At 39.4% G+C, this 14,189-nt stretch overlaps 2 protein-coding genes across 6 annotated transcripts in view; one reads left to right on the top strand and one right to left on the bottom strand.

Moving 5' to 3' along the window:
- The window catches only part of HPS3 (HPS3 biogenesis of lysosomal organelles complex 2 subunit 1), a 25,401-nt gene extending 21,498 nt beyond the window's left edge, over nt 1-3,903 (top strand). The window contains exons 9-10 of the mRNA XM_040636689.1: nt 1,384-1,565; nt 3,765-3,903. Coding sequence (XP_040492623.1) covers nt 1,384-1,565; nt 3,765-3,771 — 189 coding nt within the window. The 3' untranslated portion in view covers nt 3,772-3,903. The remainder of the gene's footprint in view (nt 1-1,383; nt 1,566-3,764) is intronic.
- Nucleotides 3,904-5,524: 1,621 nt separating this feature from the next.
- The window catches only part of LOC103678054 (ceruloplasmin), a 58,494-nt gene continuing 49,829 nt past the window's right edge, over nt 5,525-14,189 (bottom strand). For 3 of the 5 annotated variants that reach the window (XM_008707355.2, XM_040636687.1, XM_040636688.1), the window contains 2 exons: nt 9,764-9,868; nt 5,843-5,979 (listed from right to left, as the gene is read on the bottom strand). In XM_008707355.2, the coding sequence (XP_008705577.2) occupies nt 9,765-9,868 (104 nt within the window). In that variant the 3' untranslated portion in view covers nt 5,843-5,979; nt 9,764. Of the gene's footprint in view, nt 5,980-9,763; nt 9,869-11,087; nt 11,150-14,189 lie in introns of those variants that run through there. The other 2 variants (XM_040636685.1, XM_040636686.1) reach the window with 2 other exon arrangements.

The raw sequence follows: 14,189 nt of genomic DNA, 5'->3' as shown, positions 1-14,189 counted from the left end.
ACACACACACACACACACACACACACACACACACACACTCCCCCCAACCGACACACTGAGATCCACTGGAAGGTAATTTGCATGCATCAGAGCTGAATGCCCCTAAATACTTCATTGTATGTTTCCTAGGAATCCGAGTATTTGTTTACATCACTGCAGTACCGTCAAATGCCTAATATATTTAACATGACACATATTCCAATGTTGTCGGTTGATTCAGTAATGACCTACTAGTATCTTCCTTCTCCAGTATAGGGACCAGTCTAACATCAGGTAGTGCATTTAATTGTCATGTCTCTTTGGCCTCCTTTAATCCAGAATAATTTCTTAGCCTTTGTTTTTTATGGCATAGACATTTTTTAAAAGATTTTATTTATTTATTTGACAGAGAGAGAGAGCACAAGCAAGGGAAGCGGCAGGCAGAGGGAGAAGCTGAGCAGGGAGCCCAATACGGGGCTCGATCCCAGGACCCTGGGATCATGACCTGAGCCAAAGGCAGATGCTTCACTGACTGAGCCACCCAGACACCCGGCATGGACATTTTTGAAAATAAATTTTTGCCCCTCCACCTTTTTAAATTTTTTATTATTTTTTTTCCCTGTTTAGATTCAGGTTATGTGTGTTCATTCTCAGCCAGAATATTGCGTGAGTAACGTTGTGTCCTTCTCGGGGAGTTACATCAGGAGGCACGTGATTCCTGTGCCCCTCATTGATGATGTTAATTTTGATCATCAGTTCAAGGTTTTGCCTGGTTTGTCCCTGGCATTTTAATGCCAATAATTGTATCAGCTTTGCCCTGTCCTTTTAATCTTGCTTAATTGCCAGTCTTAAGACTTCATCTAGTTGACCTGCTTGCTGGACTCTGAAAATACTGATTGACTCAGATAAGCTAGTGGTAATTTTAATAAGCTCACTGTGGGTGACAGAAATAGACCAGGTAGAAACTGAATTTGCCAAGCGAAACTTCAATAAAGGAAGGATGCTCAGTCTGAATTTAAGAAAGATGTAAATCACAGAACTTAAAAAAGTTAACTGTTTCCCATGTTTGTTAGCCTTATTGACACGTGATCAAATTATTGCTAAGTTAACAGTGTTATTAGTATCACAACGTTATTTCTACCTTGTCTAGTGATTAGCACTGTTTAACAAGGGAATGCTTGTAGGTATTAATCACGTATGTATTAAACTGGCTCATGGATTGTGGGGGAAAAGAACACCTCAGCGAGGCCGTATCAGAATGCTAAATAACCAATTTTTAGTTTTTAGGATTCAATGTGTCTAAACATGAACATTACTAACAAAATATATAGATATTCTTAAGAACCAGGAAAGTTCTGGGTGTCTTTCTGCAGCAGCATTAGCCGTTGGCCTTTTTTGTTTCAGGTAGACTACAGTAATACCTACAAGACGGCAAAAACCCAGAGCTGCATCCACCTGCTCAGCGAGGCTCATCTGCTAGTGAGGGCTGCCTTGATGGACGCCCATCAGCTGGAACCCGGGGAAAAAGCAGAGCTTTTGGAAGCATTTAAAGAAAGCTGTGGGCACCTTGGAGACTGCTACAGCAGGTTGGTGAGGCTTCTTGGGAACTTGTTAGAGAAGCCATCTCGAGCTTTGCGTGTAGGTACTAGCTTTCCATCTCTGGTAGCTAGCTGATGAATGGGGGAACGCATGACGGGAGGTGGCCCATTTATTCATTGATTCCATAAGCATTTGTTGAGCACATACTGTGTGCCAGGGACCGTGCTAAGCTTAGAGTCACAGAGATGAACATGACTGTTTCCTGCCTGCAAGGAGTTACAGTTTTTTAGACGAACCATGAATCTCCAGTTCAGGAGTCTCCCTCCACTTAATTTAGGAATGAAATTTCTTTCAGGTCTTCTGGGCCTGCTCATGACCATGAAAATCTCAGAGACAGCCATTATTACTAGTTTCTTGCCTGTTTTTTTGTTTTGTTTTGTTTGTGTTTTTTTTAAAGATTTCATTTATTTATTCGAGAGAGAGAGCGAGAGAGAGAACAATGAGCGGTATGAGGGGTGAGGGACAGAGGGAGAAGCAGGCTCTCCACCTAGTGGGGAGCCAGACGCCAGGCTCGATCCCAGGACTCCGGGATCATGACCTGAGCCGAAGGCAGAGGCTTAGCTGACTGAGCCACCCAGGCGCCCCTAGTTTTTTGCCTGTGAGCCTGAAGAGAGAGATACTGTTTGGATGGTCTGTGACTTTAATCTTAGTAGTCAGTGCTTTTATGATTTCAGAAAAGGCCTGGGATGAATAGTGGGTTTTATTTTTGAGAACGATCTCTATAGATTTTTTGGTATATGATCATTTCAAAGGCTTGCTTGACCCATAGGAATGATTATAAATCAATACAACAGATTTTTCATGCCCATCAACACCATTATTTTAGAGCCACAGAATTATAAATCCTAAAATTCACTTAATGAATTATTTTTCTGTTTTGATTATGAGCAGGCAAAAAGAAACTGTATGAATGAGAAGGACTTTACAGAATCAAACTTAGGAACTTGTTTCAACTAATGGTTGTAGAAGAGTATTTTGAGATTTATGTCATCCAGAAAGCATTATCTGTTTTATTATCAAATGTGTTAGATATCCGGGCTTAAAAATGACAAATTTGAGGGTTTTTTTTTTTTTTTTTTTTTTTACTTCCTTCCCTTTAGGCTTGACACCCAGCATTCCCACCTTGCCTTGCCATACTATAAGATGTCTGGTTTATCTATGGCCGAAGTTCTAACCCGAGCGGACTGGGTACTAGAGGCTGGATCGCAGAAATATGAGAGGGGGTTAATCTTTTACATTAATCATTCACTTTATGAAAATCTGGATGAAGAATTAAGTGAAGTGAATATAGTTTTCTATTTACTTATATTTGACCTTCCTAACTTTTCATTTTAGCAATTTATTTTATGTGATACTGTTTACAAGTCAGGTTCCAAATATTTTTCTTTGGTATTATTTTCTTCTTTTCCTAAAAAGGTAATGAATGTGTCCTTTTCTTCATTAATAATCCTAGAATTATAGCTTGGAAAAAATTATAATCACCTTCTCCTCCTTTCTCATTATATAGATGGGGGAATGTGGTCCATTGTGGTTGAGTGACCTGCCCAATGTAACAGGAGCGTATCTTTAGAAGAACGACACACCCCCCAGGACCTTGCCCCCCTTCTCATCTGCAGCCCTTTGCACAGTCCTAGTTCTCCCAAATTCCAAGTGTCTAAAGCTTCACTTATGAAATCCTGGCCCAGTGACCTTAAGACATTGTTAAGGCTTATTTTTAGCCCCTCATGTATTTTTAAAAAGAATTGAGTGCAGATATGCAAAGCTGAACATTGTGAGACCAAATGTTTTAAGGTTTTGAGAGAAATGAATTTTTTCGTATAAATTACCTCATTAAGTATATTTTGTACTAAGCTGTAATTTTTAAGTGTACTTTTAAGTGTAATTCAATCAAATATTTATTTTCTTCTTTTGAACTCTTGTTAAAATTAGAAATGCTAGCCACACCTCGGTACATATTTTCACTGCTTTTTCTTCATTATAACTCAGCAAAGAGATCACTTCAGGTCATCTCAGGTCTCCCACATTATCACCATGAACTCGGTCTTTTTTAATCCGAATGTAATACTTATAATTTTGTCGTTTGGAAGTTTGTATCTTGGTTTTGTATCTCTTTTTTTCTTTTTTGCTAATTTTGTTGCTTTCTGTTGGTTAACTGACCTTCTATTTCTTATTCACGTTCACAAAAGGAATTAGCAGCAAAAGTGGTTCATATGTTCCATGTGGCTGAGCCAAAGCAGCTGCCCCATATTCTCTGTAGTCCTTCTATGAAGAATATTAACCCTTTAACTGCCATGAGCTATCTAAGCAAGCTGGATCCTTCTGGGTTTTCATCGATCTTGGTGACATTGACCAAAGCAGCAATGGCTCTGAAAATGGGAGATCTTGACATGCACAGAAATGAAATGAAAAAGCATCCAGAGGTACAGTGCCCTGCTTGGTTTTAATAGTAGGTTGAAATGGGACCTGGTAGTCCTAAGGCGTTTAGTTGTCTTCTGGCTGCTGTCTAGTTCATTTCTTCGTAGTCATAAAGGAAAATAGACTTAATCTTAGAAAAGATTTGACCCAAAGTGGGAGTGCTTGGGCTTTGGATCTGGTAAATGAAAAAGAAATAAGAATAATCACTGGTAGCAATGGGTATCCAAAGATCTCTTAACTTTGTGTCAGCTACTTTCAGAGCACAGTACTCGGAACTAAAGAATGTACAGGCTCTGCCCTGTGCTGACAGTCTAATCTAGCATGAGGGATATGGTATGTCCACGGAAACAGAACGGAGTGCTGTGTATTCAAGTACAGCAAGTGGGATGCTAACCAGGAGCCTTAGGAGTCTAGTAGTTGAGGAAATGGCCTCCACTTGAGAAAATCACAAATTACATTGTGGAAGATTGGTATTTGAGTGATATATCAAAGAAAAGGTAGCTTTTCCTTCAAAGAGAGCCCATTTAGGGTCATGAGCCGAAGATGTTAATCATTAGAGGAGGAAATTAAAAGGTAATGTTAATTGAGCACTTATTACATCCCAGGTCTATTGTAAGCCCCTTGCATATGCTATCTTATATTTAATTCTTGCGACAATGCTGTAAGTTAGATACTACTACTATACCTATTATAAAGATGAGGGAACTAAGACAAAGAGAGAATCAATGAGTTGTCCAAGATCACATAGCTGGTGAGTGTTCGAGCCAGGGTTTGGAGCAGGCAATATGGCTTCCGATCCTGTGCTCCTATGCTGTTGTTTTGTTACCTGTGGTCAAATGCCCACAGTATGACTTTAGTTTCTAAAACAAGAGAGCAGAAGTGCTATATCGTTGTACAAATGACATGTGTTGTTATGATGAAGAGAGCAAGTCAACACTGAGGTGCCCTCTGCTTTGAAGAGTACAATTTTAGAAAGATGAATTTTCTTAAGGTATATTCCTTTTATATTCTTAAGGTATATTATTTTCAAACAAGTAGACTTAAATATAAAGATCTCTACAAAAATAAGATATCCTGATGCTTAATTAAATATTAACTTCTTCAAAGGCAATTAACAATGATGTCCTTCTTAGAGTGAGAGCTTTGTGGTTAAAGAAAAAATTGAGATTGAAGTATTAACAGCTTAATCATGAACCTTGAATGCACTGGCATGTATGTTCAAGATGAAAGCAACGTACATTTTGATCCAAATTTCTTGTGTATCTGAAGATGAAGTTGGTATGCGGCTTCATTCTGGAACCTCGGCTGTTGATTCAACAGAGAAAGGGACACATTGTCCCCACTGAGCTTGCAGCACACTTGAAGGACACTCAGCCCGGACTGCTCGTGGCTTCAGTTCTGGGCTTACAGAAGAACAACAAAATTGGAATCGAAGAAGCAGATTCCTTCTTTAAGGTTTGTCACTTTCAAAATGCAGTGGTTCTGGATAGGCTGATAAAATTGGTGGGGGACAGGAAGCAGAATAAGAGACTGAGTTTGCATTTGTTTATTGAAAAAAAGACTTACACATACCAAATTTATAAAAGGACACATTAAAAGACTGTATCTAGAAAAATTCCATTCATGCGACCTAGAATCTGTTTTCTGTTCAGATATCTCAATCTACTTCGCTATGGCACGAATGCTAATGATACATGTTTAAATGCATGGCCCATATGATGGAGTGCTGATCAGACTAGCTATAACTTGATTGGTACTATATTGATCTGGGATACGGGGGCTTGTTTCACTGTTTTCAAGGTGCTTTGTGGTAAGGACGAAGATACCATTCCTCAGCTCTTGGTAGACCTTTGGGAAGCTCAGCTCATAGCAGGTCTCCCAGATGTGGTTCTCCAGGAACTCTTTTTCAAGCTCACATCGCAGTACATCTGGAGATTATCCAAGAGGCAGCCCCCTGACACCATACCATTGCGAACATCAGAGGATCTGGTGAGAGAATAGAATAATACGTTAAATTAAACTTATACACTACACACTGCAGTAATGTACCTTGTGATTTTTAATGGCTGAGAATCAAACCTAATTTATATTACCAGGTATCTTATAAGCAGGAATTAAAAATATACTTAAATCTTGTCCATGAGTAAAGTTCCTTGCATTTTGAGTAATTTTGTTTTGTAAAGAATGTGTCCTGCTGCTCTTACATTACGTACTTGCAGTGGTACCTCTGTGGACAAAGCATAGGGGAGGGGCTTTCCCCAAAACATGTCTATACTCCCTCAGGGGTTAGTTACAAAGTAGAACACAAGAAAAGACCCATTTGCAGACCTCCCTGGTGGAAGAGGAACTGCGGAAGGCTTGTGGGAGGGAGACTTCCTTACTGGACTCATTTCCTGTCAGCTGCACACATAAGAGCTCTTCTGTAGCCCTTGCAGGAGTCCTAACAACTCTGCTTTACCACTTTCTGTCCCCGTCTCCCTCTCGCTCTTTTTGCCTCTCATGGATGCCACGCCTAATGTGTGTTTACTGGAAAAGTTACTGACTTCTTGACTAAGGGGGCTTTAGGGGAATTGTCTTGAGAACTTACAGAAGAGATTTTGCCTAACAAGGAAAATAGTAGCAATACAAGTTCTAATATTACTATTAACTTTTTCTGAGTAAAATTACCCGAAAAGCAGTATTGCTTTTTTTGCTAGAAAGTGTTTCTTTGCCGTATTTTGAAATTTAAAATAGAAGGAACCATCGGGGCACTTGGGTGGCTCAGTCGGTTAAACATCTGACTTTGGCTCAGGGTGTGATCTCAGGGTCCTGGGATGGAGCCCCCTGTTGGGCTATGTGCTCAGCAGGGAGTCTGGAGTTGGCTTGTCCCTCTCCCTCTGTGCCCACCCCCTTTGTGCACATGCTGTCTCTCTCTCTCTCTCTCTCTCTCTCTCTCAAATAAATAAAATCTTAAAAAATAAATAAAAAATTTAAAAATAGAGAAATATTTAGTGCATTTGCTTTCCAGTTTTGATACAGTTTCATTCAGGGAGAGGCAGCAAGGCTGAGACTTCTCCAGGGGCATATATTCTAAAAGACGTTTGTTCCCATTCCCAGGCAAGTGTATACTAACTCTGTGACATGGCAGAAGATTAGCAATTGCTTGTTCTTTGTGGAATGGATGAAGAGACTCTTGTTTTGTTGTATTTTGTTTATGATAAATTTCTTTTACATTTTAGATTAATGCCTGTAGTCATTATGGCTTAATCTATCCTTGGGTTAATGTCTTAATATCATCCGATTCCTTAGCGGATAAAAGTTATACAGAAGACCTTTCAAAATTACAGGTAAATAAAAATGCCTCTTTTTTAATGTATATGCATATTACAATATAGTATCAGATTTAAATTTGGTAAAACCTCAGGCGTCCTGTTAATCTAGAGTGTATACTTTTTTGGTCGGGGTGGGGGGGGGGTAAAACCACAGTTAGGCATACTCAGGAGCTCTGGAGAACATTCCCGCCTCCGCCTGAAACTGCTGAGAGGAAGGCTGGCAGCTCCCGAAGGCTGGTTTTGTTGCCTAGAGAGAGAGTGAGTTCACCAGGTCACCTAACTGTCTTGCCTCATTTTCAGGGTGTGCTTGGAAACACTCGTGAAATGGAAATACGGCAAACGTTTAGCGGTTTTTACTGATGGAATTTATTTTTTGTTTAGTGTTCATTCATATATGTTAGGCCTCTAGCCCAAGCCCACCACTGCTGTCTTACAGAAAGTAGGTTAAAGTAGCCAGTTTATCTGGCTCCTGAGGAGGAGTTAAAAAAAAAAAAAAAGTATGATCAGAAAATGTATATCATCCTGCAAGAATTCTGACTGTGACAGTGTTTTGACCGCAAACGAGAAACAAAGTCCATCTTTGACTTGGTGGCCCAAGCTGGGCTAGATGTGGAAATGATTTTATTTGATGTAGTCCTGTGGGCCCAGGACTGCATATGACCCCCACTCTGCTTTGTTTGGTCTGCCCAGTGTAGTGCCAACACATACAAATTGAAATTTCAAATGAATAATTCTGAGTTTCAAGTTTTTTCTTGAAAAATTCGGCAGAACTGGTAACCCTGAGCTTTCACTGCCTCTGAGACCTGAGAGTTGGAACGAACTAGTGGCTCCCCTCTGTGGTCAGTGCTCACGTTGTCCCGTGTGCCACCCTCTGGGTCTTCCTGGTCCAGATACAGTGTCTGGTGTCCATTTTCCTTATACCCAGCTGCCTTCATTCATTTCTATCATCCGTTTTGGCCTCTTTAGGCTTTGAGTTTGCAACCCCTGATTTACACTGGGAACTGGTGTAAGCGTGGTTACTGCTTATAGAAACCAAAATGTCACGTTGGGGATGGGGTCAGGAAGAGAAGCTCCAGAGCCCATATGGCTTAGACTCAGCCTTTAGACAGGTCTGAGTTGTAAATCCAGGGATGGGGTTACTTACATTCATAAAAAATTGCCAGAGAAAATTCTTGTTGGTTCACATCTCTAGTACCCTTATGGGACAGAGGCTTCTTAGGGCTTAGCCTCAAACACATTCATTCAACAAATATTCCTCAAGCATGTGCTATGAATGTGTTCTGTGGCATTGGATAAGCCAGGCAGGGCCTTGCCCTCTCAGAATACATGTATTAATTACATATTTAAAATCACAATTGTCGCTAGTGCTGTTAAATCTCACCTGATAAAGCTTAAAAGCATATTTATAATCACTGCTCGAAAAAGTGTAATTGAGTGATCTTTTAAAATTCATTTTAAAGTATTTAAAAAGAATACATTCTGGGAATCTTTGCTGTTAAAGAATAGAAATGTAGTCAACCTATACTTTTAAGAATTGTTTTCCTAATTATATCTTTTTCTAGATTATTGGTGGGTTGAGTCATTAAGTAAAAAATAACCACCAAGAAATAAAAAGAACCTCATTTGTTTTCACCTAGAGGAAGAGGAGGTTCAGAATTACCTGGAGAACTTTCCCAAAATTGTGTGATTCCTCTCTGCCCCACACCCCACCATCACCACACAGATTTGATATGAGTGTCTGTTTCTGGTCCTCAATCACTGTAATAGTATATTTGTACCAAACTTAAAATAAAAACAACCTATAAATCATCTAATGTCAAAAAGCTGCTATTTGGAAAGACACCGTCACTGGTAAATGCCCTGCCTTTTGTCACAATCGTCCTGGTCCCCTCCCCCACTTCCTTGCCAACCACCACTCCTTAGATTGTGTAGGTGGAGGAGACAGTCTGTGGATTCCAGCCCGTCAGACTCGGCTGAGAAAGAGGGCTGTAGATGACAGAAGGAAATCAATGTGCATGTGTTGGGTGTGGAAAGGAGTCCATTTCCACTACTGAAAACAAAGGGAGCACTCTGCTAAGAAGCAGACAACGTCAAGAGTAGTTTAAAGAGTAGTAGTAACCTTTGGAGCATTTTAAATTCAGTGAAGTATGTGTTGTCTGGTGTTTCTTATTTTTAAACTTTTTGATGATATGGATAAAACTGAGTAAAAGTTTATGGGTAATCAATTTTTACCAAGCTTTGAGTAGTTTCCTTTAACCACGGTTTGGGTTACCCATGCCTGGCTCCTCCCTACCCTGCCCCTTATCCAAATTAACCAAAAGTTGAATATAGAAATAATCTGTGTTTTCTTTCATGTGGGAGATCCTACAAGTGGAAGATTATCATGTTTGCTCTCTTGTTGTCAGGAAATGATTCAAACAAAGAGGACTATTAAACTTGCAGGAAGGAAAGGGACCAACCTTATACTCCTAGCCATTCCCTGGTAGATATTTGGAATAAAATAATCACGCTGACTGTAAACGAGTAGATCACATTCCATATCCTCTTATGCGTCTGAGAAGATGCTGTAGTAAAAAAGATACCGGAAGAAAAAAAATCAGGATACGACCATCTCATCTTTATCCAGAAGAAAGGGAAAGCAGGGATTCTTTTGGCGGTAGAATCAAAAGTAGTATTTATAGTTTAAATATTTAAAAGCAGAATACTGGTAAAGTTCTGAATACTCAAATACTACTATTCTGTGTCTTTCAGTGTGTGGCAAATAGTATTGATACAAATTATTAGGTTATTAACAATTGCTTTAGTTTTCTTAAATGTTAAATTTTATTTTTGGCTCATATGTAGTACATGCTTATTATAGAACATTTGGAAGATACAGGTGTGAAAAAATAAAAAGTAGTCTTTGTCCTTCCATCCAGTGAGCTGACCTCTGTTTCAAATTTCATTGCTCTTCCAAAAGCATTTCTATATGTGCATATACCTGCGTAGATTTTACAAAATTGATCCTGCTCTGAATATAATTTTGTATTGACATTTTTTACTCATCAGTCTGTTATGAACATTTTCTCATTAACTAGCCTTTGAAAACAATTTTGATGGCTATATAATATCCCACCATATGACTGTACCATAATTTACTTATCCCTTGTTTAACATAGATCCTAGTTGTTCAATATTACAATTACTCCTGAAATGAAATGGACATAAATCTTTGACTACAATGTTGATTATTTCCTTAGGATAGAGTCCTAAAACATTCCCATTGGTTTTAATTTGCAGTCTATCCAAAGCAACTAAAATCATGTTACTTTAGAAGTGATTCCTTTCTATTAAACAGATTTTTATTCTTTAAACTGGAGGTGGTTTCATGATTATTTAATACTTAAGTCAACTTAGACTTATAAATAAATATTGTATGCATGTGCTCTAAAACAGCATTCATCTTTTTGTTTCCTTTTTTTTTTTTTGGCAAGCGACGTTTGGTCTTTTTTCAAAAAATTGTATTCTAGGTATTGTGCTTTAGTTTTTTGGGTGCCTCATTTTGTAACATTTCACTTTTCTGTTCATAGTCTCTTCTCTGTGGTCCTTCATTTGACATAGCTTCCATTATTCCATTCCTGGAACCACTCTCAGAAGACTCTATAGCCGGCCTCAGTGTCCATGTTCTGTGCCAGACACGTTTGAAAGAGTATGAACAGTGTATAGACACACTGTTAGAAAGATGCCCAGAGGCGATCATTCCATATGCCAATCATGAATTGAAAGAAGAAAATCGGGTACGCTTTTCAGCTTATGTCTTTAGGCTTGATCAGTGATAATCAGATTTGATAATCTTGTTGCCTTATCTGCAAAATGGGGACAAATTATATCAGTCCAACTTCACAGGTCTTGGTGGGTCAAAGGCAGAAATAATGCTTAATATGTTATATGCTTTGAGTACTTTTAGAGGGTATTAAAATGAATGGTGATTGTGTGTTATCGTCATTAAAAACCTCTTGCTTGGAAATCAAGTGAGATATTACCTGAAGATTTGGGAAGCAATGTATGAAGGAAAAATATTTTCTGGGCTATATGGTCTTTAGCTTAGAAATTAGAAGAGTGTAGGGGCGCCTGGGTGGCACAGCGGTTAAGCGTCTGCCTTCGGGTCAGGGCATGATCCCGGTGTTATGGGATCGAGCCCCACATCAGGCTCCTCCGCTATGAGCCTGCTTCTTCCACTCCCACTCCCCCTGCTTGTGTTCCCTCTCTCACTGCCTGTCTCTATCTCTGTCTAATAAATAAATAAAATCTTTAAAAAAAAAAAAGTTCAGGGGCGCCTGGGTGGCACAGCGGTTAAGCGTCTGCCTTCGGCTCAGGGCGTGATCCCGGCGTTATGGGATCGAGCCCCACATCAGGCTCCTCCGCTATGAGCCTGCTTCTTCCTCTCCCACTCCTCCTGCTTGTGTTCCCTCTCTCACTGGCTGTCTCTATCTCTGTTGAATAAATAAATAAAATCTTAAAAAAAAAAAAAGAAATTAGAAGAGTGTAAACTTTAGTACTTCTTCCTCCCTCCCTCCCTTCTTTCCTCCCTTCCTTCCTTCTTGTCACCTAACAGATGATAATAGGACATGTCTATGTTCCTTCTTGAAAATAGCCAAGTACATATGTACAACATACGTATCATTAGATTTTCAAGTTACAAACCTGATTTATGTTATAGTTTAAACAGAAGCCTGGCTGCTGATAAAACTTCTGTTGTAACAAAGTTTGGCACCTTAACCAACATGCTGTATTTTTGCCCTGTGCTTTCCTGCACACTCTTATTCTCGTTAGAAATTTGAATGTAAAATGCCCCAAACTTAAAATGTATTCATTTTTTCCTAAGATAGACTTTGTGGTGGAAAAAGCTGCTGCCTGAACTTTGTCACAGAATAAAATGTGGTGGAGAGAAAGGTCAGCTTTACCTGTCGTCATTAAAAGGTAAAATGCTCTCTTTTGCTTGATTATAAATTTGATTCTTAATTTTAGTTTCCCTAATTTGCTGAAGCCTTGCTTTCTCCAATTTTTTCGTGAGAATCTCAAATGAGGTGAAGAGGATCATAGCAGAATCATCTCAAGAGCTTACTTCCGCATTGATATGCTCCCCCATCACACTGGATAGTCATTTATCTCTTCTAGCCATAAAGCTGATGTTTTTAAGTCAATCTTTTCAAACACTTAACAAATTATCATAGTAGAACTCACAACCTCAGTATTTTAGAAACTCAAGACCTCAGTATTTTAAAAACTTGGATAGCCATTAATAGAATTACATTTTTAATTGACCTGAGTGCTTAATCTGTTGCATACAGGAAATTAAGATTATTATTATTATTATTAATTATAACCGTAAGCAAGTATTGAGGAATAACAAGGCTCCCCAGGATTTAAAAGTTGAGTATCTATAAATTATGCAGTGTTTTATAACATAGGTATTGTTTGAATTTGCATAATTCATAGTCCCTTATAAATCCTGATATATGGTTATCAATTGCTCTAGTCTTATGTGTTAATATCACTAGATAATTGTTGGCCTGAGGACAAAGGGTGTGGTTATATTGATTTCAGTGTGCATAAAAGATTAGGAATTGACAGAGCTGGAATTGTTTTCCAGCTGACGTGATCGGTTTTTAAAGTGTTAGGCGGAGCCAGTGGCCCTTGGAGGGTGTTTTTCTGAAGATGCCCGTCTAAGTAAAGTTGCATGCTTGTGGCCGGGAAGATGCGGTGACTTGATACTGACTTTTTGTCCTACCCATGTCCCCGAGTGAATTTTTGGTTTCCAGAAGGTGGAAACATCGGCTATTTGATTGCCTTGTCCCCCTTGTGTCACGTTGATCGCACAACTCGTGTGGGTGGATCACTTCGCAGAGCAGCTACCCCCGTCTTCAGAGCTCAGCAGCAGAATTATCTCAGTCAGAGGACTTCGTCCTTTCCTCATGCACATCCAGCCCTCTCTATCCCTAACCTCCCCATAATCATTCCTCCAAAGGTTCCATTTTCCTGTATCATCAAAATATGTCGGTGCGTGTGCCTACCCATGTTCATGCGTGTATGTGTGTGGCTCAGAAGACTAAGTGCTGCCTGGGATTTATGTTTACTAGACTCCCAAACCTAAAGAGCTGGTAGAGCGTTTCATTCACTTTTCCTGATTTGCCCTCCTCACCAGCAATATGCGTCTCCCTGGGAAGCATTCTCTATTGATTTGAAGGGAAGACACCTGAGTCACTTCAGGTCCATGTTCAGAGGAGCTGTGGTGCACTGAGAGGAGACCAGGACTAGAGTTGCTGAGTGACGGGAAGCAAGCCAATGTTTGAGTATCGTGAGACTAATGAGAAGCTCAGGATTGACTCTAGAATAAACATTAGGCAAAACAGTGAGATGGTAAGGCTGGAGATGGAGGTCAGGAATCTATATAATACGCTTAGGAGCTTGGATTTCTTATCTAATAGCATTTCTCAGCCCTGGCACTATTTACATGTTAGACTGATAATGCTTTTGTGTATATGCATTTTAGGCTGTTTAGCAGCATTCCTTGCTGCTAAATACCAGTAGCACTCTCCCAGTTATGATAAACAAAATGTCTCCAGACATTTCCAGATGACCCTGGGGAGCAAAATCATGCTGGTTGACAACCATTGCACTAATGCAGAGCCACTGAAACTGCGGCTAGTGATTGGCTTGTTTCCAGGAAATATTTGTTATTACTTTTGTGGTAATGAACTGTGCTTATTATTGAAAATTTTACTACTGTAGTAAATTACAAAAATGAAGTTTAGAAAGTCATTTAAAATCCCATCAGCCAGAAATAACTCTTTTCAGCATCTGATGAATATTTTCTAGACACACTGGAGGATTTAAAGTCCTCTA

Source organism: Ursus maritimus, unplaced genomic scaffold, assembly GCF_017311325.1.
Source record: "Ursus maritimus isolate PB19 unplaced genomic scaffold, ASM1731132v1 scaffold_20, whole genome shotgun sequence".
NCBI lineage: Eukaryota > Metazoa > Chordata > Mammalia > Carnivora > Ursidae > Ursus > Ursus maritimus.
Note: the sequence above shows the minus strand (reverse complement) of the source record. Positions and strands in the feature narration are given on the sequence as shown.